The 18179-nt window shown below is 42.0% G+C and overlaps 2 protein-coding genes across 2 annotated transcripts; both read right to left on the reverse strand.

The window, feature by feature from the left end:
• Positions 1 to 2842: 2842 nt before the first annotated feature.
• On the reverse strand, positions 2843 to 3463 carry LOC138881875 (uncharacterized). Its single transcript, XM_070162165.1, has one exon. It carries the CDS (start codon positions 3461 to 3463, stop codon positions 2843 to 2845), a length of 621 nt encoding a protein of 206 aa, XP_070018266.1.
• Positions 3464 to 5592: 2129 nt separating this feature from the next.
• Positions 5593 to 9725, reverse strand: LOC138881876 (uncharacterized). Its single transcript, XM_070162166.1, has 3 exons — positions 9085 to 9725; positions 6751 to 8919; positions 5593 to 6268 (listed from the first exon to the last, which is right to left on the reverse strand). The coding sequence occupies exons 1-3, from the start codon at positions 9723 to 9725 to the stop codon at positions 5593 to 5595; spliced, it is 3486 nt and encodes a 1161-aa protein (XP_070018267.1).
• Between the last annotated feature and the right edge of the window lie 8454 nt (positions 9726 to 18179).

An 18179-nucleotide genomic window follows, 5' to 3' on the forward strand; every position in this document is an offset into this window, starting at 1 on the left:
TCAGGAGTTGAGAGAGTTTGAGAGAGACGAGGGAACCAAAGGCGGCGGGTAGGTGAAAGTGATTTTAGGGTTGAGGTGTTGGTGGATTAAAAAAGGAAAGGAGGAAATGTGGCCGTTGATCATTTTGATCAACGACTTGGATCAAAAGGGGAGCCGGGCGGGTAAAATAAACGGGATGTGGGTCGGGTTAATTGGGATATGGGTTGGTCTGAAATGGGTTGAAATTGGGGTTAATTAAGGTCGAAATTGAGCTAGAATTGAAAGTAAAATGGGCTGCAATTGAAATAGCCATTTTTCCCTTTTTGAATTTACAAAAATAGTAAATGATGTTTAGAATCAAATTAAAAATACTGAGTTGATAAACAATATGTAAGTACTAATTTAAAAATATTAGAAATGATTTTTTGATTAAAAATGCTATTAAATCGAGAAATAGGCTAAAATTGCAATTTCATGCAATTTTAGTTTTAAAAATAACAAAATTGACTTGTAAAATTATGCAAAAATCATGTAAATTATATTTTGATGTAAATGTGAGAAAAAAAATTATTTACCAAAATGAAAAGTTTTGGGAATAATTGTTGGATTTTATAGTGCAAAATAGGCCATAAATTGGTTTTAAAAATCTTTAAAAATTTGGGAAAATACCAAAGCCTTTGGGCGTGTTTGTATATGCATACATATGCTATTTTGAAAGTATTTTGAGTATAAAAATACATAGGGAAAAATTGTATATCAACAACTGCCCCTTTTTACCCAAGGAGGATGAAAGAGTTGTCAGGTAAAGACAAGATGACCAATTTTGACCGGAAACGGCGATTGTAAAAGAATTTTGACCATTCTCCGGTTTCTGAGCTGCCTACATATCCCTGGTTTTACAGGAATCAGGCCATGTGTAGTTCAGGAACCATTGGCGGAATATGCCGATGGAAATTTAAAAGAACGGTCGCGACGGTCAGGTTTGAGAGGGTGCTTGGAATCGGACAGGCTGCGGAGAACTAGAGCGGGATCGCTGAGACAGTCGTGAGCCAGCCGGAGTACATGCAAGTGCGTGATGTGCGTATATATTTGCGTAATTTAAACGTGATGCAAGTTCCCGTTGGACCATGAATGTTTGTCTTCGGACGGTTAGGATGATGTCCTCAGACTATGATGTCCTAGGCCATGAAAAGCATAAAATAAAGATTCGCAGGCCATGAAATAGTGTTCTCAGGCTATGCAGATGGTGCCTTCGAACTATGACGCCTTTGAATAAGTTGGCAATTTTTCAGCCCATGAGAAGGTGGCAATCTTTCAGCCGAATGAATGCAAAGAGTGGCGATTTTTCAGCCAAGGCGTGAATTTGAAAAGCAGGAGGCGATATTTTAGCCGAAGCGAGAATTTAAATAAAGTGGCGATATTTCAGCCATACAGGATGGATACAGAGCTTAGTCTCGAAAGGCAGATAGATAGCCTTATGCAATATGGAGGTAGAGCTTAACCTCGGAAGGCAGAGAGTAGCCTTATGCAAAATGCGGATGGAGATAGAGCTTAGTCTCGGAAGGCAGATAGCTAGCCTTATGCAATATGGAGATAGAGTTTAACCTCGAAAGGCAGAGAGTAGCCTTATGCAATATGGAGGTAGAGCTTAACCTCGAAAGGTAGAGAGTAGCCTTATGCAAAATGCAGATGGAGACAGAGCTTAGTCTCAGAAGGTAGATAGATAGCCTTATGCAATATGGAGGTAGAGCTTAACCTCGGAAGGCAGAGAGTAGCCTTATATAGAAATGCAAATGGAGACAGAGCTCAGTCTCGGAAGGCAGATAGATAGCCTTATGCAATATGGAGGTAGAGCTTAACCTCGGAAGGCAGAGAGTAGCCTTATGCAGAAATGCAAATGGAGATAGAGCTTAGTCTCGGAAGGCAGATAGATAGCCTTATGCAATATGGAGGTAGAGCTTAACCTCGGAAGGCTGAGAGTAGCCTTATGCAGAAATGCAAATGGAGACAGAGCTTAGTCTCGGAAGGCAGATAGCTAGCCTTATGCAGTATGGAAATAGAACTTAACCTCGAAAGACAGGGAGTAGCCTTATGCAGTGCAGGAATGTAAAAGAGCAAATAGTAGTGATTGTCTTAGCTGATAAGCGGTTACGATATCATGACTGCTAGGAAATGCTGGGTGTAGATAGTAGACTTTTGCGAAATGAGTGATTGCTTTGAGAGTTTCGACTCTAAAGAGTGGGTGCGTTTTGCTTTTGCGGCCTGAATTCTGGTGGGCGGTTTGCGCTATTAAGACTACTGGGGAGTGTCGAGTGCGGATAGTGACCCTCTGGAGGGTTTTTGATTCTGAAGAGCAAATATACTTTGATTCGTTGCCTGAATTCCTGCATCTAAAGAAAAATTGTGAGTTTTATAGGGGGGAGGTTAGTTCGTATCCTCTGGCTCTTGCTGTTGCGTATCATTGGGGTAGCGTTGTGCGATCCAAATGATATTCGGGCATGACCTAGTGAATATAAGGCAAGTGCATGTATATATAGGTAAAAATAATTCCTTGATTGTTTCGGGATGAACAAACAACTGCAACGTGGTTCAAGACATGACAACCTCGCTTGCTCCGGAATTTTGAGGGTCCTCCTCAAAATTCTGCCCCAGTTTACTGGGTTGGTGCTGATGAGAAAATTGACGACTAACTTCGGAATTTTGAGGGTCCTCCTCAAAATTCTGCCCCAGTTCCAATAGCGGGGGGAAATATGGAATTTTTATTAAAATGTGACCGAACCTATAGGGCTGCCTACGTATCCCCTCTTAAACGAGAATTAGGTCAAGCGTAGTTCAAAATACATCATGAGGGAAAAGCATATGATCAAATGTAGTATCGCTTCACTGTGTCTGCATTGATAGGCTTCGTCCAAACTTCTCCGTCCATTTTCGCGAGAATAAGAGCTCCTCCGGTTAGAACCCGATACACCATATACGGACCCTGCCAATTGGGAGAGAATTTCCCTTTGGCTTCATCTTGATATGGAAATATATTCTTCAACACCAGCTGTCCTGGTGTAAACTTCCTTGGCTTGACTCTCTTGTTGAAGACTCTGGACATTCTGTTCTGATATAATTGACCGTGACAAACAACATTCATTATTTTTCCGTCTATGAGGGCTAACTGCTCGTAGCGACTCTTGACCCATTCTGCATTATCTAATTCTGTTTCTCGTATGACCCTTAAGGAAGGAATTTCTACCTCGGCGGGGATGACTGCCTCTGTACCATAAACCAGCATGTAGGGAGTGGCCCCAGTTGATGTGCGGACCGTGGTACGATAACCCAGTAAGGCGAATGACAACTTCTCATGCCCCTGTTTGTGCTTTTCAATCATCTTCCTTAGTATCTTCTTGATGTTCTTATTGGCTGCTTCTACAGCTCCATTTATTTGAGGTCTGTAAGCCGTAGAGTTCTTGTGTTTAATCTTGAATGTTTCACACATTTCCTTCATCAGGCCGCTGTCGAGATTAGAGCCGTTGTCGGTGATGATTGATTCCAGAACCCCGAACCGACAAACCATACGATCTCGGAGGAAATCTGCTACTACTTTCTTGGTGACTGCCTTGTATGATGCTACTTCAACCTATAGTCAATTGCCAATAGGATGAACCTATGCCCATTTGACGCGGCTGGTTCAATTGGTCCAATGACATCCATTCCCCAAGCGGCGAACGACCATGGTGAGCTTGTTGCAGTAAGCTCATTTGGAGGTACCTTTATCATATCTGCATGTATTTGACAACGATGGCATCTCCAAACGTACTGGATGCAGTCTTCTTCCATAGTCATCCAAAAATATCCTGCTCGGAGTATCTTCTTTTCCAAGACGAAACCATTTATATGCGGTCCACAGGTCCCTGCGTTCACTTCCTCCAATAGTTTGGTTGCTTCTCTTGCCTCGACATATCTTAATAATCCCATATCGGGAGTCCTCCTATATAGGATTCCCCCAATGTGAAAGAAGTTGTTGGATAATCTCCGAAGTGTCCGTTTCTGAGTAGCATTGGCAAGCTCTGGGTACTCTCCCGTTGTCAGGTATTTTCTGATATCGTGGAACCAAGGTTTCCCGTCGGCTTCTTCTTCGACGTGAGCACAATAAGCTAGTTGGTCGTGAATCTTGACCTGGATGGGGTCAATAAAGTTTGTATCTAGATGCTGAATCATAGATGAAAAAGTGGCCAGTGCATCGGCGAACTCATTCTGTACCCTAGGAGTATGCTGGAATTCCGTCTTCCTGAACCTCTTTCTCAATTCCTGTATGTGATGCAGATAAGGGAGTATCTTGGGATTCTTGGCTGCCTATTATTCTCGAACCTGACGTATGAGTAGGTCCGAGTCTCCGATTACTAGTAACTCCTGAACGTTCATATCAATGGGCAGTTTAATCCCTAGAATGCAGGCTTCATATTCGGCCATGTTGTTGGTGCACGGGAACCTGAGCTTGGCGGATACCGGCTAATGCTGACCAATTTCTAATACAAGGACTGCTCCTATGCCAACTCCTTTGAAATTTGCGGCTCCGTCGAAAAACATCCTCCAGCCGTCATAGGATTATGCAATGTCTTCTCCTATGGAGGCTATCTCCTCGTCAGGAAAATACGTCTTTAGAGGTTTGTATTCTCCTCCTACAGGATTTTCGGCGAGGTGATCTGCCAAGGCTTGTCCTTTGACTGCCTTCTGGGTAACATAAACAATGTCAAATTCATTTAACAGTATCTGCCACTTGGCGAGCTTACCGGTAGGCATGGGCTTCTGAAAGATATACTTCAATGGATCTATCCTGGATATGAGATAAGTGGTGTAAGCACAAAAATAGTGTCTCAATTTCTGAGCCAACCAGGTTAGGGCGCAACAAGTGCGCTCTAATAAGGAATACCGAGCCTCGTACAGGGTAAACTTCTTGCTGAGGTAATAAATGGCTTGCTCCTTTCTTCCCGTCTCGTCATGTTGTCCCAAAACACAACCAAATGCCCCATCCAACACTGCAAGATAAAGCAATAGGGGTCTCCCTGGCTCGGGTGGAACCAAGACTGGCAGTGTCGACAAGTATTCCTTGATTCTGTCAAAGGCCTTTTTGACAATCGTCAGTCCATTTAGTGGCGGCATCCTTCTTTATCATCTTGAAGATGAGTTCACAAATGACAGTGGACTGAGCTATGAATCGGCTGATATAGTTGAGCCTTCCCAGAAAACTCATTACATCTTTCTTGTTCTTTGGCGGTGGCAACTCTTGAATGGCTTTGACCTTTGACGGGTCCAATTCTATTCCCCGGCGACTCACAATGAAACCCAATAACTTTCCGGCTAGGACCGCGAACGCACACTTGGCAGGATTCCGTTTTAAGTTGTATCTCCTCAGTCTGTTGAAGAATTTTCTCAAATCTCCCATGTGATCTGCAACTTTCCTGGATTTAATGATGACATCGTCCACATGCACCTCGATCTCTTTATGTATCATATCATGAAAGATTATGGTCATGGCTCTCATGTAGGTAGCACCAGCATTCTTTAAACCGAACGACATCATTCTGTAACAGTACATTCCCCACGGCGTGATGAATGCCATTTTCTCTACATCTTCTTCATCCATCCATTCTGGTGGTATCCAACAAAACAATCGACGAATGACTGGAGCTCATGTTTGGCGCAATTATCAATCAGTATGCCTATATTTGGTAAAGGGAAATCGTCCTTAGGACTGGCCCGGTTGAGATCCCGGTAGTCGATACCGACTCTAACCTTCTCATCCTTCTTCGGTACCGGCACAACGTTGGCTAACCATGTTGGATACTCCATTACTTTGAGAACCCTGGCTTTGACTTGCTTGGTGACCTCTTCTTTGATTTTCAAACTCATGTCTGGCTTGAACTTTCTGAGTTTCTGTTTGACTGGTGGGCATGCCGGATTCGTCGGCAGCTTGTGAGCCACGATGGATGTGCTGAGATCGGTCATATCATCATACGACCAAGCGAATATATCCTCATATTCTTTGAAAAACTCTGTGTATTCTTCCTTTTCTGATGGTGACAAGTGTACGCTGATATGTGTTTCCTTGACATTTTCTGCGTTCCCCAAATTGATGACCTCAGTTTCATCTAAGTTAGACTTGGGCCTATTCTTGAAATTCTTGACCTCCCTGACAACCTCTTCTGGTACCTCATCCTCTTCTGAGTCTATATCCATTTGTCGCACTATCTCATTGCAAGTCACAGTCGTTGGTTCATCATCAAGATATGTAATAGTAATGCTATGTAAAATAAAGTAAATGGTAGAGAAAATAAATGAGAGCGAAACGTAAAGATAAACTTGGAAAATGCCTTTTCATAACCGTTTAAAACATCAGAGCTCTTTTCAAAAGTAAAGACAATGTAGAGAAGTAAAATCAACTAAAGTAAAGTGTGATGCATATGCGTCGTTTAGCCTTGCTACCTCGAGGCTCTCCGGGCCCTGGTGGTCCTGATTGACCAATTGGCGAGGTGCTCTCCTTGGTTCATAGCTTGAATGGAAGGGCCTTCCTCCACTTCCTCCTCGAAGATAACACAACAATCCATATCATCTTCCAGAAATAGGTTCTTTATTGCTGCTAGTGCCTTGCCTTCCTCTGATCCGTACAAAGTGTCGGCTGGCTAAAAAATCTGCTCCAACTGAGGTATAGGGTGCTCCAACGGATGGTATGGTCCGCGCCATGGGGGTGACCAGTGGTTGAACTCCTCTTAAGTGTACTCATACCCTAGGCCAAAAGCGGTACCGTGCTTCTTCATCTTGATAGGTTTGGTGATACCCTGCAGGTTCTTGCCAAGTCCTTTTCCAGGTTCATACCCGCTCCAATTCAGGATGCTCTCAATTTTGTTATCCCACCACTTGTCTTTGTCTATGGCGTTGACTCGCTCGATGTGATGGTATGTTTCTCCACCGATTTTCCTTCTACCTCCGATCATCGGGATGGCCTGACGACTATATATAGGGTTGCTACCGTCGCCATGAATGATTACTTCCTGATGATTCCATTCAAATTTTACAGCCTGATGCAAAGTTGACGCCACAGCCCCAGCGGCGTGGATCCAGGGTCGTCCTAGCAACAAATTGTAGGACGCTGGTACGTTAATGACTTGGAACTCGACATCGAACCAGGTGGGTCCCATCTGTAGGCATAAGCTAATTTCTCCAATGGTGGACCTCTGAGATCCATCAAAAGCTTTGACACTGATAGCCCCGTCTTTGATCTCGTGCAGTCCCTTACCCAATGTCCTGAGAGTTACCAACGGACAAATGTTGAGGCTGGATCCCCCGTCGACTAGAATCCTGGTGACAAAGTGATCCTCACATTGCGCAGTGATGTGCAACACTTTATTGTGACCAAGCCCTTCTGGCGGTAATTCATCTTCATGGAAGGTGATCTTATGTCTTTCCAGTACCTGCCCCACCATGTTTGCTATTTCACCTCCTGTTATGTTGCTGGGAACATAAGCTTCACTCAGTACTTTTATTAAGGCGTTTTTATGTGCCTCTGAGCTTTGTAGAAGAGCCAGAATGGAAATCTGTGTTGGCATTTTGTTCAGTTGCTCGACGACCGAGTACTCTTTGGCCTGCACCTTCCTCCAAAGGTCGTCGGGTCCAGTTTCAACAGCCCGCCCGGAGGCCTGCTTGATGGACTCAGCCAAGTGTTCCGGGGTGTATACCCTGCCTGTCCTGGTCATGCCCTGTGCGGCAATCACTTCCCCAGTATATGTCTTTCCCTTCCTTCTAGCCTCAACGGTGTAGTTCCAAGGTATAGCATTTGTCTTGAACGGGGTTACGTCTGTCATAGAGACTGGAATTGGTGCCTTAGAAGGTAACACAGTAACTTCAAATGGTGCAGGCGCCCTTGGAACTCCGAACTCAACCTCAATTGGTTTCGGCGCCTCTGAAGGTGGTGCTTCAAACTCGAGTGGTATGGACACATTTACCACATCGCCCTCAGAGGGCTGAATCTGGACAACAATGGGATTGAGAGTAACTATTGGCTTCTTAGGCTCGTCTCCTTCAGCTATCAACCCGATTGACCCCTTGGGGTCCCAATCATCTTCGATCTCGATCATGTGGATTCCTCTACCCTCGTGGTCAGGCAGAGGGTTGTTGCGGACATTAGGAGTGGGCTCCTTTGCTATAATGATCTTGTTGTCAATCAGGTTCTGAATCTTGTCTTTCAACGAGCGACACTCGTCGATGGTATGGCCCTTCATCCCGGAATGGTATGAGCAAGTCTTATTTGGGTTGATCCACTGGGAAGGATTTTTTGGAGTTACGGCTGGGATAGGGGTAACGTAACCAACTGCTTTGAGTTTTTGATATAATTGGTCAATTGGCTCGGCTATGGCGGTATATTGTCTAGGAGGTTTGCGGTCGAAGTTTGGTCTAGGTCGAGGGATGTTCTGACGGGTAGGAGGTGATGGGTAGTGAGAAGGTTGGGAGTTATATGCTTGGTATATAGGTGCGGGTTGGGAATATCTGTGTGAATCGGGTTCATACATAGGTGGTGTAGCAGGTGATGGAATTTGGTAGGTGGGTGATAGTGCGTGGTAATTTAGGGTAGGTTGATGTGTGAGTGGAGCTGAGGGATAGGTTTGGTACTTCATAGGGGAGTTGTTCCTTTGCGCATCCATCACAAAATTCACATCCTTTTTCTTTGATGAGCCACCAGACTGTAAAGCCTTGTTGGTAGCTTGCAATGCCTCGAGGTTAGTGACCATACCATTTTTGATGCCTTCTTCGATTCTTTCTCCCAACTTGATGATGTCAGAGAACCTTTGGCCCTCTATTAGCATCAACCTCTCGTAGTACTGCGGATCCTGAGCAAGGATGAAGAACCTGTTCATTTGTTCTTCCTCCAAGGCCGGTCTGACCTTAGCAGCTTCTGACCTCCAACGAGTAGCATACTCACGAAAGGTCTCTGTGGGCTTCTTCTTGAGATTCTGGATATAGAACACATCTGGTGCGTTCTCAGTGTTGAACCTAAACCGATCCATAAAGTCAGACGCCATGTTCACCCAACTAGTCCATTTCTTTGCATCCTGGCTAATATACCATGATAAAGCATCACCCTTCAAACTCCTCATGAACAGCTTCATGCGAATCTTCTCGTCCCTTCCGACCCCTACCAGCTTATCACAATACATTCTGAGGTGGGGATCACTTGTACCGTCGAATAGTTTGAACTTGGGAGGTTTGTACCCTTCTGGGAGCTCAACATCTGGCTGAACACAGAGATCTTCGTTATTTAACCCTTCAACACTTTTGTTACCTTCAAAATCTTGGACCCGGCTAGTCAACTTCTTGATCTCAGCTGCCAAATTCTGAATGAGGGAGCTTTTTTCATCTGTCTCGATTGCACTGGCGATTGGCTGACTGTAATGTGGCATGGTGTCCACAAAGATTGGAGTGTTATGGTCTTTTGTGGTATTTTGTGTTTTAGGAATGTGCAGTGGAGTGTTGTTGCAGGTGTTGCAGGCTTGGGCATGAGCGGGTTGTGCTGGTGGTGTAGTATGGTTCTGGTTGTTGGCATCAGCAGTGGCAAGAGTGATTGACAGACTTGCCAGGCTTCGAACTTGTTCCAATTCTTCTCGAAATCTCAGCAAAATTCGCTCAAGATGAGCAGCAGTTTCCTTAGTGATTGAAGTGTTCTGAGAGGTTTCCTCGATTTCCTTTCTAGCACTTGTATCTCCCATTTTGCCTTTGTTCCTGTTTCTGGTAGGACTTGGAGGAGGAGGAGGTGGAGGACCCTTGGATCTTGTTGAGTACGCTGATGGTGCCAGAATGCACGAACTAACCTTTGGGGAGGGGAATAAAAATAATAAAAGAAAAAAAATAAAAAGGTAAAAAGTTAGCGCGGATTCTGATAAATAATATTGCAATATTTAAACACATTGTGCTGGAATATAAATCGCTTCCTAATTTGGGTGCCTCGTTGTGCCCGAGGTAAGCCTAGCGACAAATTAAATTTGGAGAACTTATAATGCTAAATACCTCATTTTATTGATAAAAACAAGACGGGTCTTAAAACAACTGAATGATAAAAATATCACTAATGGCCAATGGCCTTATTACATTATGAAAGTAGAAAATAAGAGTCCTACTACTTGGTCCCAGAAGGACCTTCCCCAGATTCGTTACTCTTGCCTCCCTCGTACAGCTGCACCAGCTCACGCAGTCCCAGCAGTAAGTAAGCTCGGACCAGGTACCCACCTTCATTAACCTCAGCATTCTGACAATCGTCGATCCTCTTCAGAAATTTACCTTCCAATTCCACTAAGCCTCATTCCAGATACACCAACCGGTTGTTGGCATTGACAGCCATATCCTTCCACTCGTTGATCAACCTCTCATGGGCTTCCTGTATTTCCCGGTGCTCGTTCTCGCATTCTCGCATCCTTTTGCGCAGTTGATTGTATTTAACCTTTGTTGCAGTCTTTTTATTGATAAGCTTATGACCATGGACAAACCCTGGGTGACCCTAACCAATGTGATCATCCTCCAACCAACCTGTGTAGTGCGGCACACACCCAGCATGATACCTGTCTGGTTCAATAGACTCCTTCCCTAAAATGAGCTTGCAGTGCCACATATGCTGAGCGTGACATCTGTGCGGGCTATCATCATCTTGAAAGTCAGCCCTGAAATGACTCATTTTCTCTATCCTAAGAATAATTTGTTTCCTTCCGGCTTACCTCATGACTCGGATTGGGACGTAAGGATGAGTTCCCCTCAGGCCAATGAGTATGAGGAATGGTGCGTCTCGGGAATGGATAATGAACTCCCCTGTTGGTAACCACTCGAACATCCACTGAATTTGCTCTTCTTTTAGATTCTCGAACAATTTTACCCATCCACTGGCGTCCTCTGGTTGAGCGAATATGTTGGGCATAAAGTTCATTTGCTTTGGGTGTTGAAAAGTGATGTGGTCATCCCAATCCCTGCGTATGATTTCCTGTATGTAGTCGCCCTTCTGAAAGTGTTCTATAAGCCAAATCTGAAGTAACAGATTACAACCCTCGAAGTGCGGAGCCCCTTGTTGACATTTTCCCAAGGCTCGATAGATTTCAGCGATGATCATAGGTACCATGCTGAAAGACTGCCCGTCAATTCCTTCCATTAAGGTCTTGGTCACCATGGCTAGTCTGGTGTGGATCCTAGCCTTCTTCATAGGGAAAATTATCATGCCCAAGAAGCAAAACATGAACACGAACACCCTTCTATGTATATGCCCCAAAAAGGTGAGGGCGAATTCGTCCATGTAGGTGCGATAGGACTTGCTGTGGCCATACCTCTCGTATAAGAAGTCTAAGGGTATGTAGGAGTCATTCAAGTAAGAAAGGTCGGGGTTTTTCTTGAGTCCCATCATCTTAAGAAAGCCTCTAATTTTGCGATTCTTCGGCATAAGCAAACCCAAAGTTTCCCAAGGGATACCGGCTATGCCCCCTATCTCTTCTAGCAGAGGGGTCATTTCCAAGTCTCCGAAACGAAACACTGATCGATCACCATCCCAAAACAAAGTGGCAGCCTCAATGATCTTGTTATTGGGTTGGATTTCCAAAAGTGAGTGTAAATTCCCCAAGTACTTGCGGACGAGGGTTTGATCACTACCATGAAGATCTTCCCACCAGCTTAGCAACCTTGGGTGGATGTTGGATACCATACCGAATCTGGGGACCTCGTGCCTCATTTTCTACAAAACAAAATGTTAGGCCCTTAACCCCCACCGGACTCGACTATTTCAATCAATAATTAGCAAAAGGGCATTTAGTTCTCCAAATAAATGCACATAACGTGGAGGTGTCCGTTTGGGTTTCGAAGAAACCCAATGGACTTTGGTTTAGGATATCTTAATGAGTCATTATGCGGACAACATAACTGACTCGGCTAAGTTTGACCATGATGCATGAACAGTTTAATAGAGTAAGGTTTCTACTTTGAAGTGCTAGACAAGGTACCCTTGAGCGGACAACTCAAGAGGGAAAGGCGCGGAACCGTCGACTACACCGTTGATCGACTGGTTTTACCGCAAATATGTCTTTGCCACATTTAGGGGTTATGATATCGGAAGGGCGCAACCACTCATTATAAGCGTTGCTATAGGATTTGTTTTGGCACGAGTGGGATATGATGTTGAGAGATGCAATTACAATAATGAAACAAATTACATGTATTTTCACGTTCATAAAGTAAAGATTACAATAAATGCTCGGAAATGAAAATAGAATTGAGATAATGGTAAAGCAGTAAAGGGGAAAGCAATTAAAGGAAAAGAAAACACGAAGAGTCAAGGTAGTATTCATGAAGAAATGATTAAAAGCAGGAAATAAAGGTAACAAAGGAAGCAATAAAGTCATAAAAAGAACGTAATGGTAAAAGCCTTAAAGCATCTCCCCAGCGGAGTTGCCATGCTATCGACGCCCCCTTTTTCCCTCCTGAAAGAAGGTAAAATCGGGTTTACGACATTATGGGCAAAACAACTCTTATTCCCCTTTCGAGGAATCGGGATATGGAATTTGAAGAGTCGCCACCTAATGATTATAGTGCATTAGGACACTTAAAAAAAGGATTTTTGAAAGATAAACCAGAGTTTGGGTAAGGGCTTGAGATTATCTCGAGGGGAAGGTGTTAGGCATCCCTCAAGATCCACTAGTGTGGTTCCCGGCCGTGCTTAGTTATGACTTTAAGAATATGAATAAATAAGCAAAATTTGCACATAGGAAGTGTAAACAAGTTGAAAAATTTTGAAAGAAGAAAGACACAAGTGATTTTAAAAAGAGAAAAGCTAGTTAAAGAAAACACTAATTTAAGAAAACATTGATAACTAAAGAAGGAGAAAAGTGGTCCTAGGTTTAAATATAATATGAATCAGTTTGGTGCAATACCCAGCAATCATTCTCGCACGAGATATTAGCGCACCGTCATCATCTCCATATTCTACCCTTCCCACCCCGTTAGGTTATTAAACGCGATTAGTTTCGTTTTACTTATTGCATGCTAGTACCCGTCCCAACCTATCAGTCCCGGGGCATTTGGACTTCTAATCCTAAAGGGAGGAAAGGGATGGAGGCATATATGGAGCTTAAAAGGATAAAATACTAGGATGTCAGTCAAAACAAATAACAAATAAGCGGGCCAAAAAATAAATATGCAAGGCTCACATAAAACCCCGTAAATCACATAGCAATTAGTTTAGCATGTCTTGCATATACTGGTTTGGTATTTAATTAAAACTTAAACGGCGGACGGATCAATTTAACACATAGAATTAGATAAAAGGTCTGCATTAGGCAACTCAGATCCAATTGTCAGGAATTGAAGTACTTTAAATGAATTATTTAGAAAGTACTGATTTCAGAAAAAGCCTAATGTAGAAAGGATTAAAACAGATAGTTGGGATTGTAGAAATTCGGAATTGACTTTGAAATTAGCAGATTTGAAATACAGTAGAGTTATGAAAAAGAGTTTCGAAAGTAAAGCGACTTTAAAAGTAAGAACAAACTGAATATTGTTTTGAATATAATAGCTTCCTGAGATGAAAATTTAAGCAGAAGATTGAAAACCGTTTTAGCAAAGAGAGATGCAAGTTTTAAAAAAAAAGAAATCGAGAATTTTGCAGACTTGTAAGAGTTCTGGCAATAAACAGATTAGTACAAGTTTGTTGAAAACGCTGAATCCAATTTCCAGATTATTGCTTATACGGATTAGGCGAGTTTGAACCCTGTAGGCGGGATATCTATACCTGTTATTAAGCCGTTAAGAAAAAATGAGTATTTGATTACCCTATAATTTGCCTAGCCTTTTCATGCATTTCTTATAGGCATGATTTCTACGTGTAACGGGTTATTCGATTATTAGGTCCTATAGGCAGGATTTATACTGATTTGCGATATTAAATCTTATAGACATGATTTCTAAATGATTGAGTTAAAGGAATGTAAAGGCCTATAGACATGGTCTCTAGGTGATTGAAAGCAATAAAATCCTATAGGCATGGTATCTAGGTGATTGAAAGCATTAAAATCCTATATGATGATTTCTACCCTTTAACTCATGCAAGCAATATAAACCCCTCCTACACCCTTTACTAATATTCCCCGAGTTCTTTTTACAAGATTATTACAGGACCAGAAGAAATAAAGTAAACAGAAATACATCACAACCTACAGCTAGATCTGAGCAGCCTAATTCAATCTTAATACCCAATAACATGTCTTTCACCAAATCCAGATTCCAGATTCCGAGGCCTTCTCTTACTCAGAGTGTTTCAAATTTCCAAGGAGCCTCAAGAACTCCAGGCAATGCTTATACTCTGAATAACCATTTAGTAACATAATAGTGCAGTGTGGAAGTGCCAGCCCTCAGGCATCCAAGTTCAGAGGGAACTCAGGGGTCCCAAAGCATGGCTTGCAAGAGAGGGGCAGAACTTAATAGCTAAGAGTAAGTGCAAAGTGAAAAGGGGGATTGGGGAGCCGTGACTGGTGGTGGTCATGCCTAGCCACAAGGTAGGCTAGCACACCCCAAACCACCTGTTTGATTAAACAAATTAGGAGCAAACCTTTGAAGGTCAGACCAGGGTCTGGACAGTGATTAGGACACTACCAGACCCAAGTCCAAGGCTCAAACACATAAAGGGGGAAAGGGAATGGGGAACTGATTGAGTTTTGGATTCAAAGAACCCAGTTCAGAAACATAGACAACAATATTAGAGTGCTGTCATGCTTTGAACCATAACTCACATATAAAGGGGTAAAGGGTAAGGGAATTCACATAAGAAAAATAATGATAAAGTTGCAGAAAACAGTAAAGAAAAAGCATAACAGAACTAGGATGTAAAACACATAGTCGAGAAGCAGTATTAAACTAAGATGGACATACCAGTTGCAAAGTAACAGAATGAGAATAGCAGAGTAACCACGGCAAGCAAACAACAGAAACAACTCAGGTTTTCAGCAGAACGCTCGAAGATTCAAGGAGAACTTAAAAGTATTTCAGAAAGAAAAGAGAAGTAGAAAACAGAACTGGTCAGTGTGTTGAGAGAAGAAGAGAGTTAGTCGACTGATTGCCTTTTTGTTCCTTTTACTTTTTTTTTTGGTTTCTTTTTTTTTTTTCTTTTTTTGTTCGAAAAAGGGGAGGGCTAAGCCATTTATATAGTTTTGAAAATAGGTGAGGCAGGAAAAGGATACAAACATAGAAACTAATCAAATTAGTATCAATCAGGGTAGCTAGACTCCTTTAATTAAGGGTCTAGTTCAAACGACTAAGAAGGAAGAGAGAATCAGTTTATTAAGGCTAAATTAAGGTAAAGAGACCATATAGTGCACAAATAGGGCCAAATACATAGTTGATATTTAAGGAGAGAGGGCACAGTAGGTACAAATTTGAAAAAAATCAGTCAAAGGATCTCGGATCCAGTTGCAAACCACAAAGAAACTGAGGTAATTAAGGTAGTAGATGATCCAAACGTTGGTACAAAATCACAGAAGATACAGGATCAATTATTTAAGGAAAACATCAGTAAGGTAAAAGAGGTTCAATCAAGAGAAATCGGTGACGAATTTCTTAGCATGATTAAAGGGATTTCAAAACTTTGAAAGGGAAGCTTATATATAAAGCATACAGTTCAAACCAAAGAAGAACAATGAGAGTTTTCATAATCACAGGCAAATAAGATTTTGAGTTCGATTGCAGACTCGTCGTGAGTCTGTAAACTTAGAGTTTCAGAGTGAAACCCTAGTGTCTTTTACTCAAAGAAAAAGAAAGCCCAAATTCTAGGGTTTCCCCCATCGAATCAAACACATAAACGAGAAGGCAAATGAACGGACTCAAGGAGTCTTATGAGAATCAGGCAAATACAATAGCAGGCTTGAAGCAATCAAAGAAAGAAAACCATTTTAAGGCATGAAGAACATGTTCAGACGACTTCGGAACTTAAGAAAGGATGGGGATTTAAACAGAACAGACAAACATGCTTAACAAGAAACACGAACATAGTTCAGAAAAGCAAAACATCGAGAAACACAGTAGTAAATACGCATGGTAGAAGAGTGAGAAAACAAACTTAATCATGTGAGCATACATATAAAAGTAGGAAGACAATACATGCGTAATAGAGGAGGAAAACATACGAGCATACTGCAGACAAACATCTAAAGAAAAGAACAACAAGAATCGAAAGACTTTAAGAAACCCTAATTTGAAAACCAACGATTTTGAAAGGGAAATTTGGGGAAAACCCTCAAACGTCAAATATAGCATAGATTTAGCATAGCTCTAAAAGAATAAAATGAAATGGAACCTCGAATAGGCTAGGGTTTCTGAGAACCCTAAAGGACGAGAAGGATTGGAAGTCTCGAGAGAGGATCTGAGATGCTAAAGTCGAATCCAGGCTCAAAAGGCTAAGGTACGCCGGAGCAAGGCTGGAAACGGCCAAAGAATCTCGAATCGGCCAAGGTCTGGATGAAGACCTTCGAAGTCTAGCCTCGAATATTCAGCGAGCAGGTGTATAGGAGTAGGATATGGTGAGTAGAGATCATCGATGGCTAGGTAAGCCATGTATTCAATTGGATTTGGGGTCAGAGGGGGTAGGCGGCTACTAGGGTTTCAGGAGTTGAGAGAGTTTGAGAGAGATGAGGGAACCAAAGGCGGCGGGTAGGTGAAAGTGATTTTAGGGTTGGGGTGTTGGTGGATTAAAAAAGGAAAGGAGGAAATGTGGCCGTTGATCATTTTGATCAACGACCTGGATCAAAAGGGGAGTCGGGCGGGTAAAATAAACGGGCTGTGGGTTGGGTTAATTGGGATATGGGTTGGTCTGAAATGGGTTGAAATTGGGTTTAAAATTGGGGTTAATTGAGGTCGAAATTGGGCTAGAATTGAAAGTAAAATGGGTTGCAATTGAAATAACCATTTTTCCCTTTTTGAATTTACAAAAATAGTAAATGATGTTTAGAATCAAATTAAAAATACTTAGTTGATAAAAAATATGTAAGTACTAATTTAAAAATATTAGAAATGATTTTGTGATTAAATATGCTATTAAATCGAGAAATAGGCTAAAATTGTAATTTCATGCAATTTTAGTTTTAAAAATAACAAATGGACTTGTAAAATTATGCAAAAATCATGTAAATTATATTTTGATGTAAATGTGAGAAAAAAATAAATTATTTACCAAAATGACAAGTTTTGGGAATAATTGTTGGATTTTATAGTGCAAAATAGGCCATAAATTGGTTTTAAAATCTTTAAAAATTTGGGAAAATACCAAAGCCTTTGGGCGTGCTTGTATATGCATATATATGCTATTTTGAAAGTACTTTGAGTATAAAAATACATAGGGAAAAATTGGGTATCAACAGTTGTGAGCGTTCTGAAGTTTTGAACAAGTTTGAACGATGTCATAGGATGTGTTGGTACAATTGGTTTGAAGTTCCGGGATGTTTTAGGCCGAAAATCATAGCTGTAGCAGGTCCAGAAGGGTTGCAGGCCTCGGAACTCATCCGCGCGGTCCGCATAAAAAGAAGTGCGGCCGCGGTATGTGCTGTGCGGACCTCACAAATTGAAGTGTGGCCACGGTAGGAGGCTGTGCGGACCGCACAAAATGCAGTGCGGCCGCGGTGGGGAACATTTAACTGGTCCTACTTCGGAAACTCATATCTTTTTATATTCACGAAATTTTGAGATGATTCAAAAATGATAGCTGTAGCCCTTGTGTATAGTTTCCAGAAAAGTAAAGATATCACAATTTAGACATCTGTAGCGAAAGTTATGGCCAAAATACTAAAGCCTATCACTATAGAGGAAAGTTTGTGCGGCCGCGGTCGATTTTGTACGGACCGCGGAGGTGGAAATCTGTGGGGTACTCTATAAATACGAGGTTTTGGGTTTTATTTGATATTTTGACCTAGAGAGCTCGAATTTTGACGATTCTTTGAAGGTTTTTCAAGAAATTCATTGGGGTAAGTGATTCTAACTCAGATTTGGCTAGAGTACATGAATCTATCATTAAATTCATCATTTAATTCGTGATTTGGGATGCAATTTGGGAAGAAAATTTGTGGAATCTTCCACAAATATAAAATGATGATTTGAAGGACCAAATGATACCGAAATTGGATAATTTTTGTATGGTTAGACTCGTGAGAGTATAA

Source organism: Nicotiana sylvestris, chromosome 11 (assembly GCF_000393655.2).
Source record: "Nicotiana sylvestris chromosome 11, ASM39365v2, whole genome shotgun sequence".
In the NCBI taxonomy this organism is placed as follows: domain Eukaryota; kingdom Viridiplantae; phylum Streptophyta; class Magnoliopsida; order Solanales; family Solanaceae; genus Nicotiana; species Nicotiana sylvestris.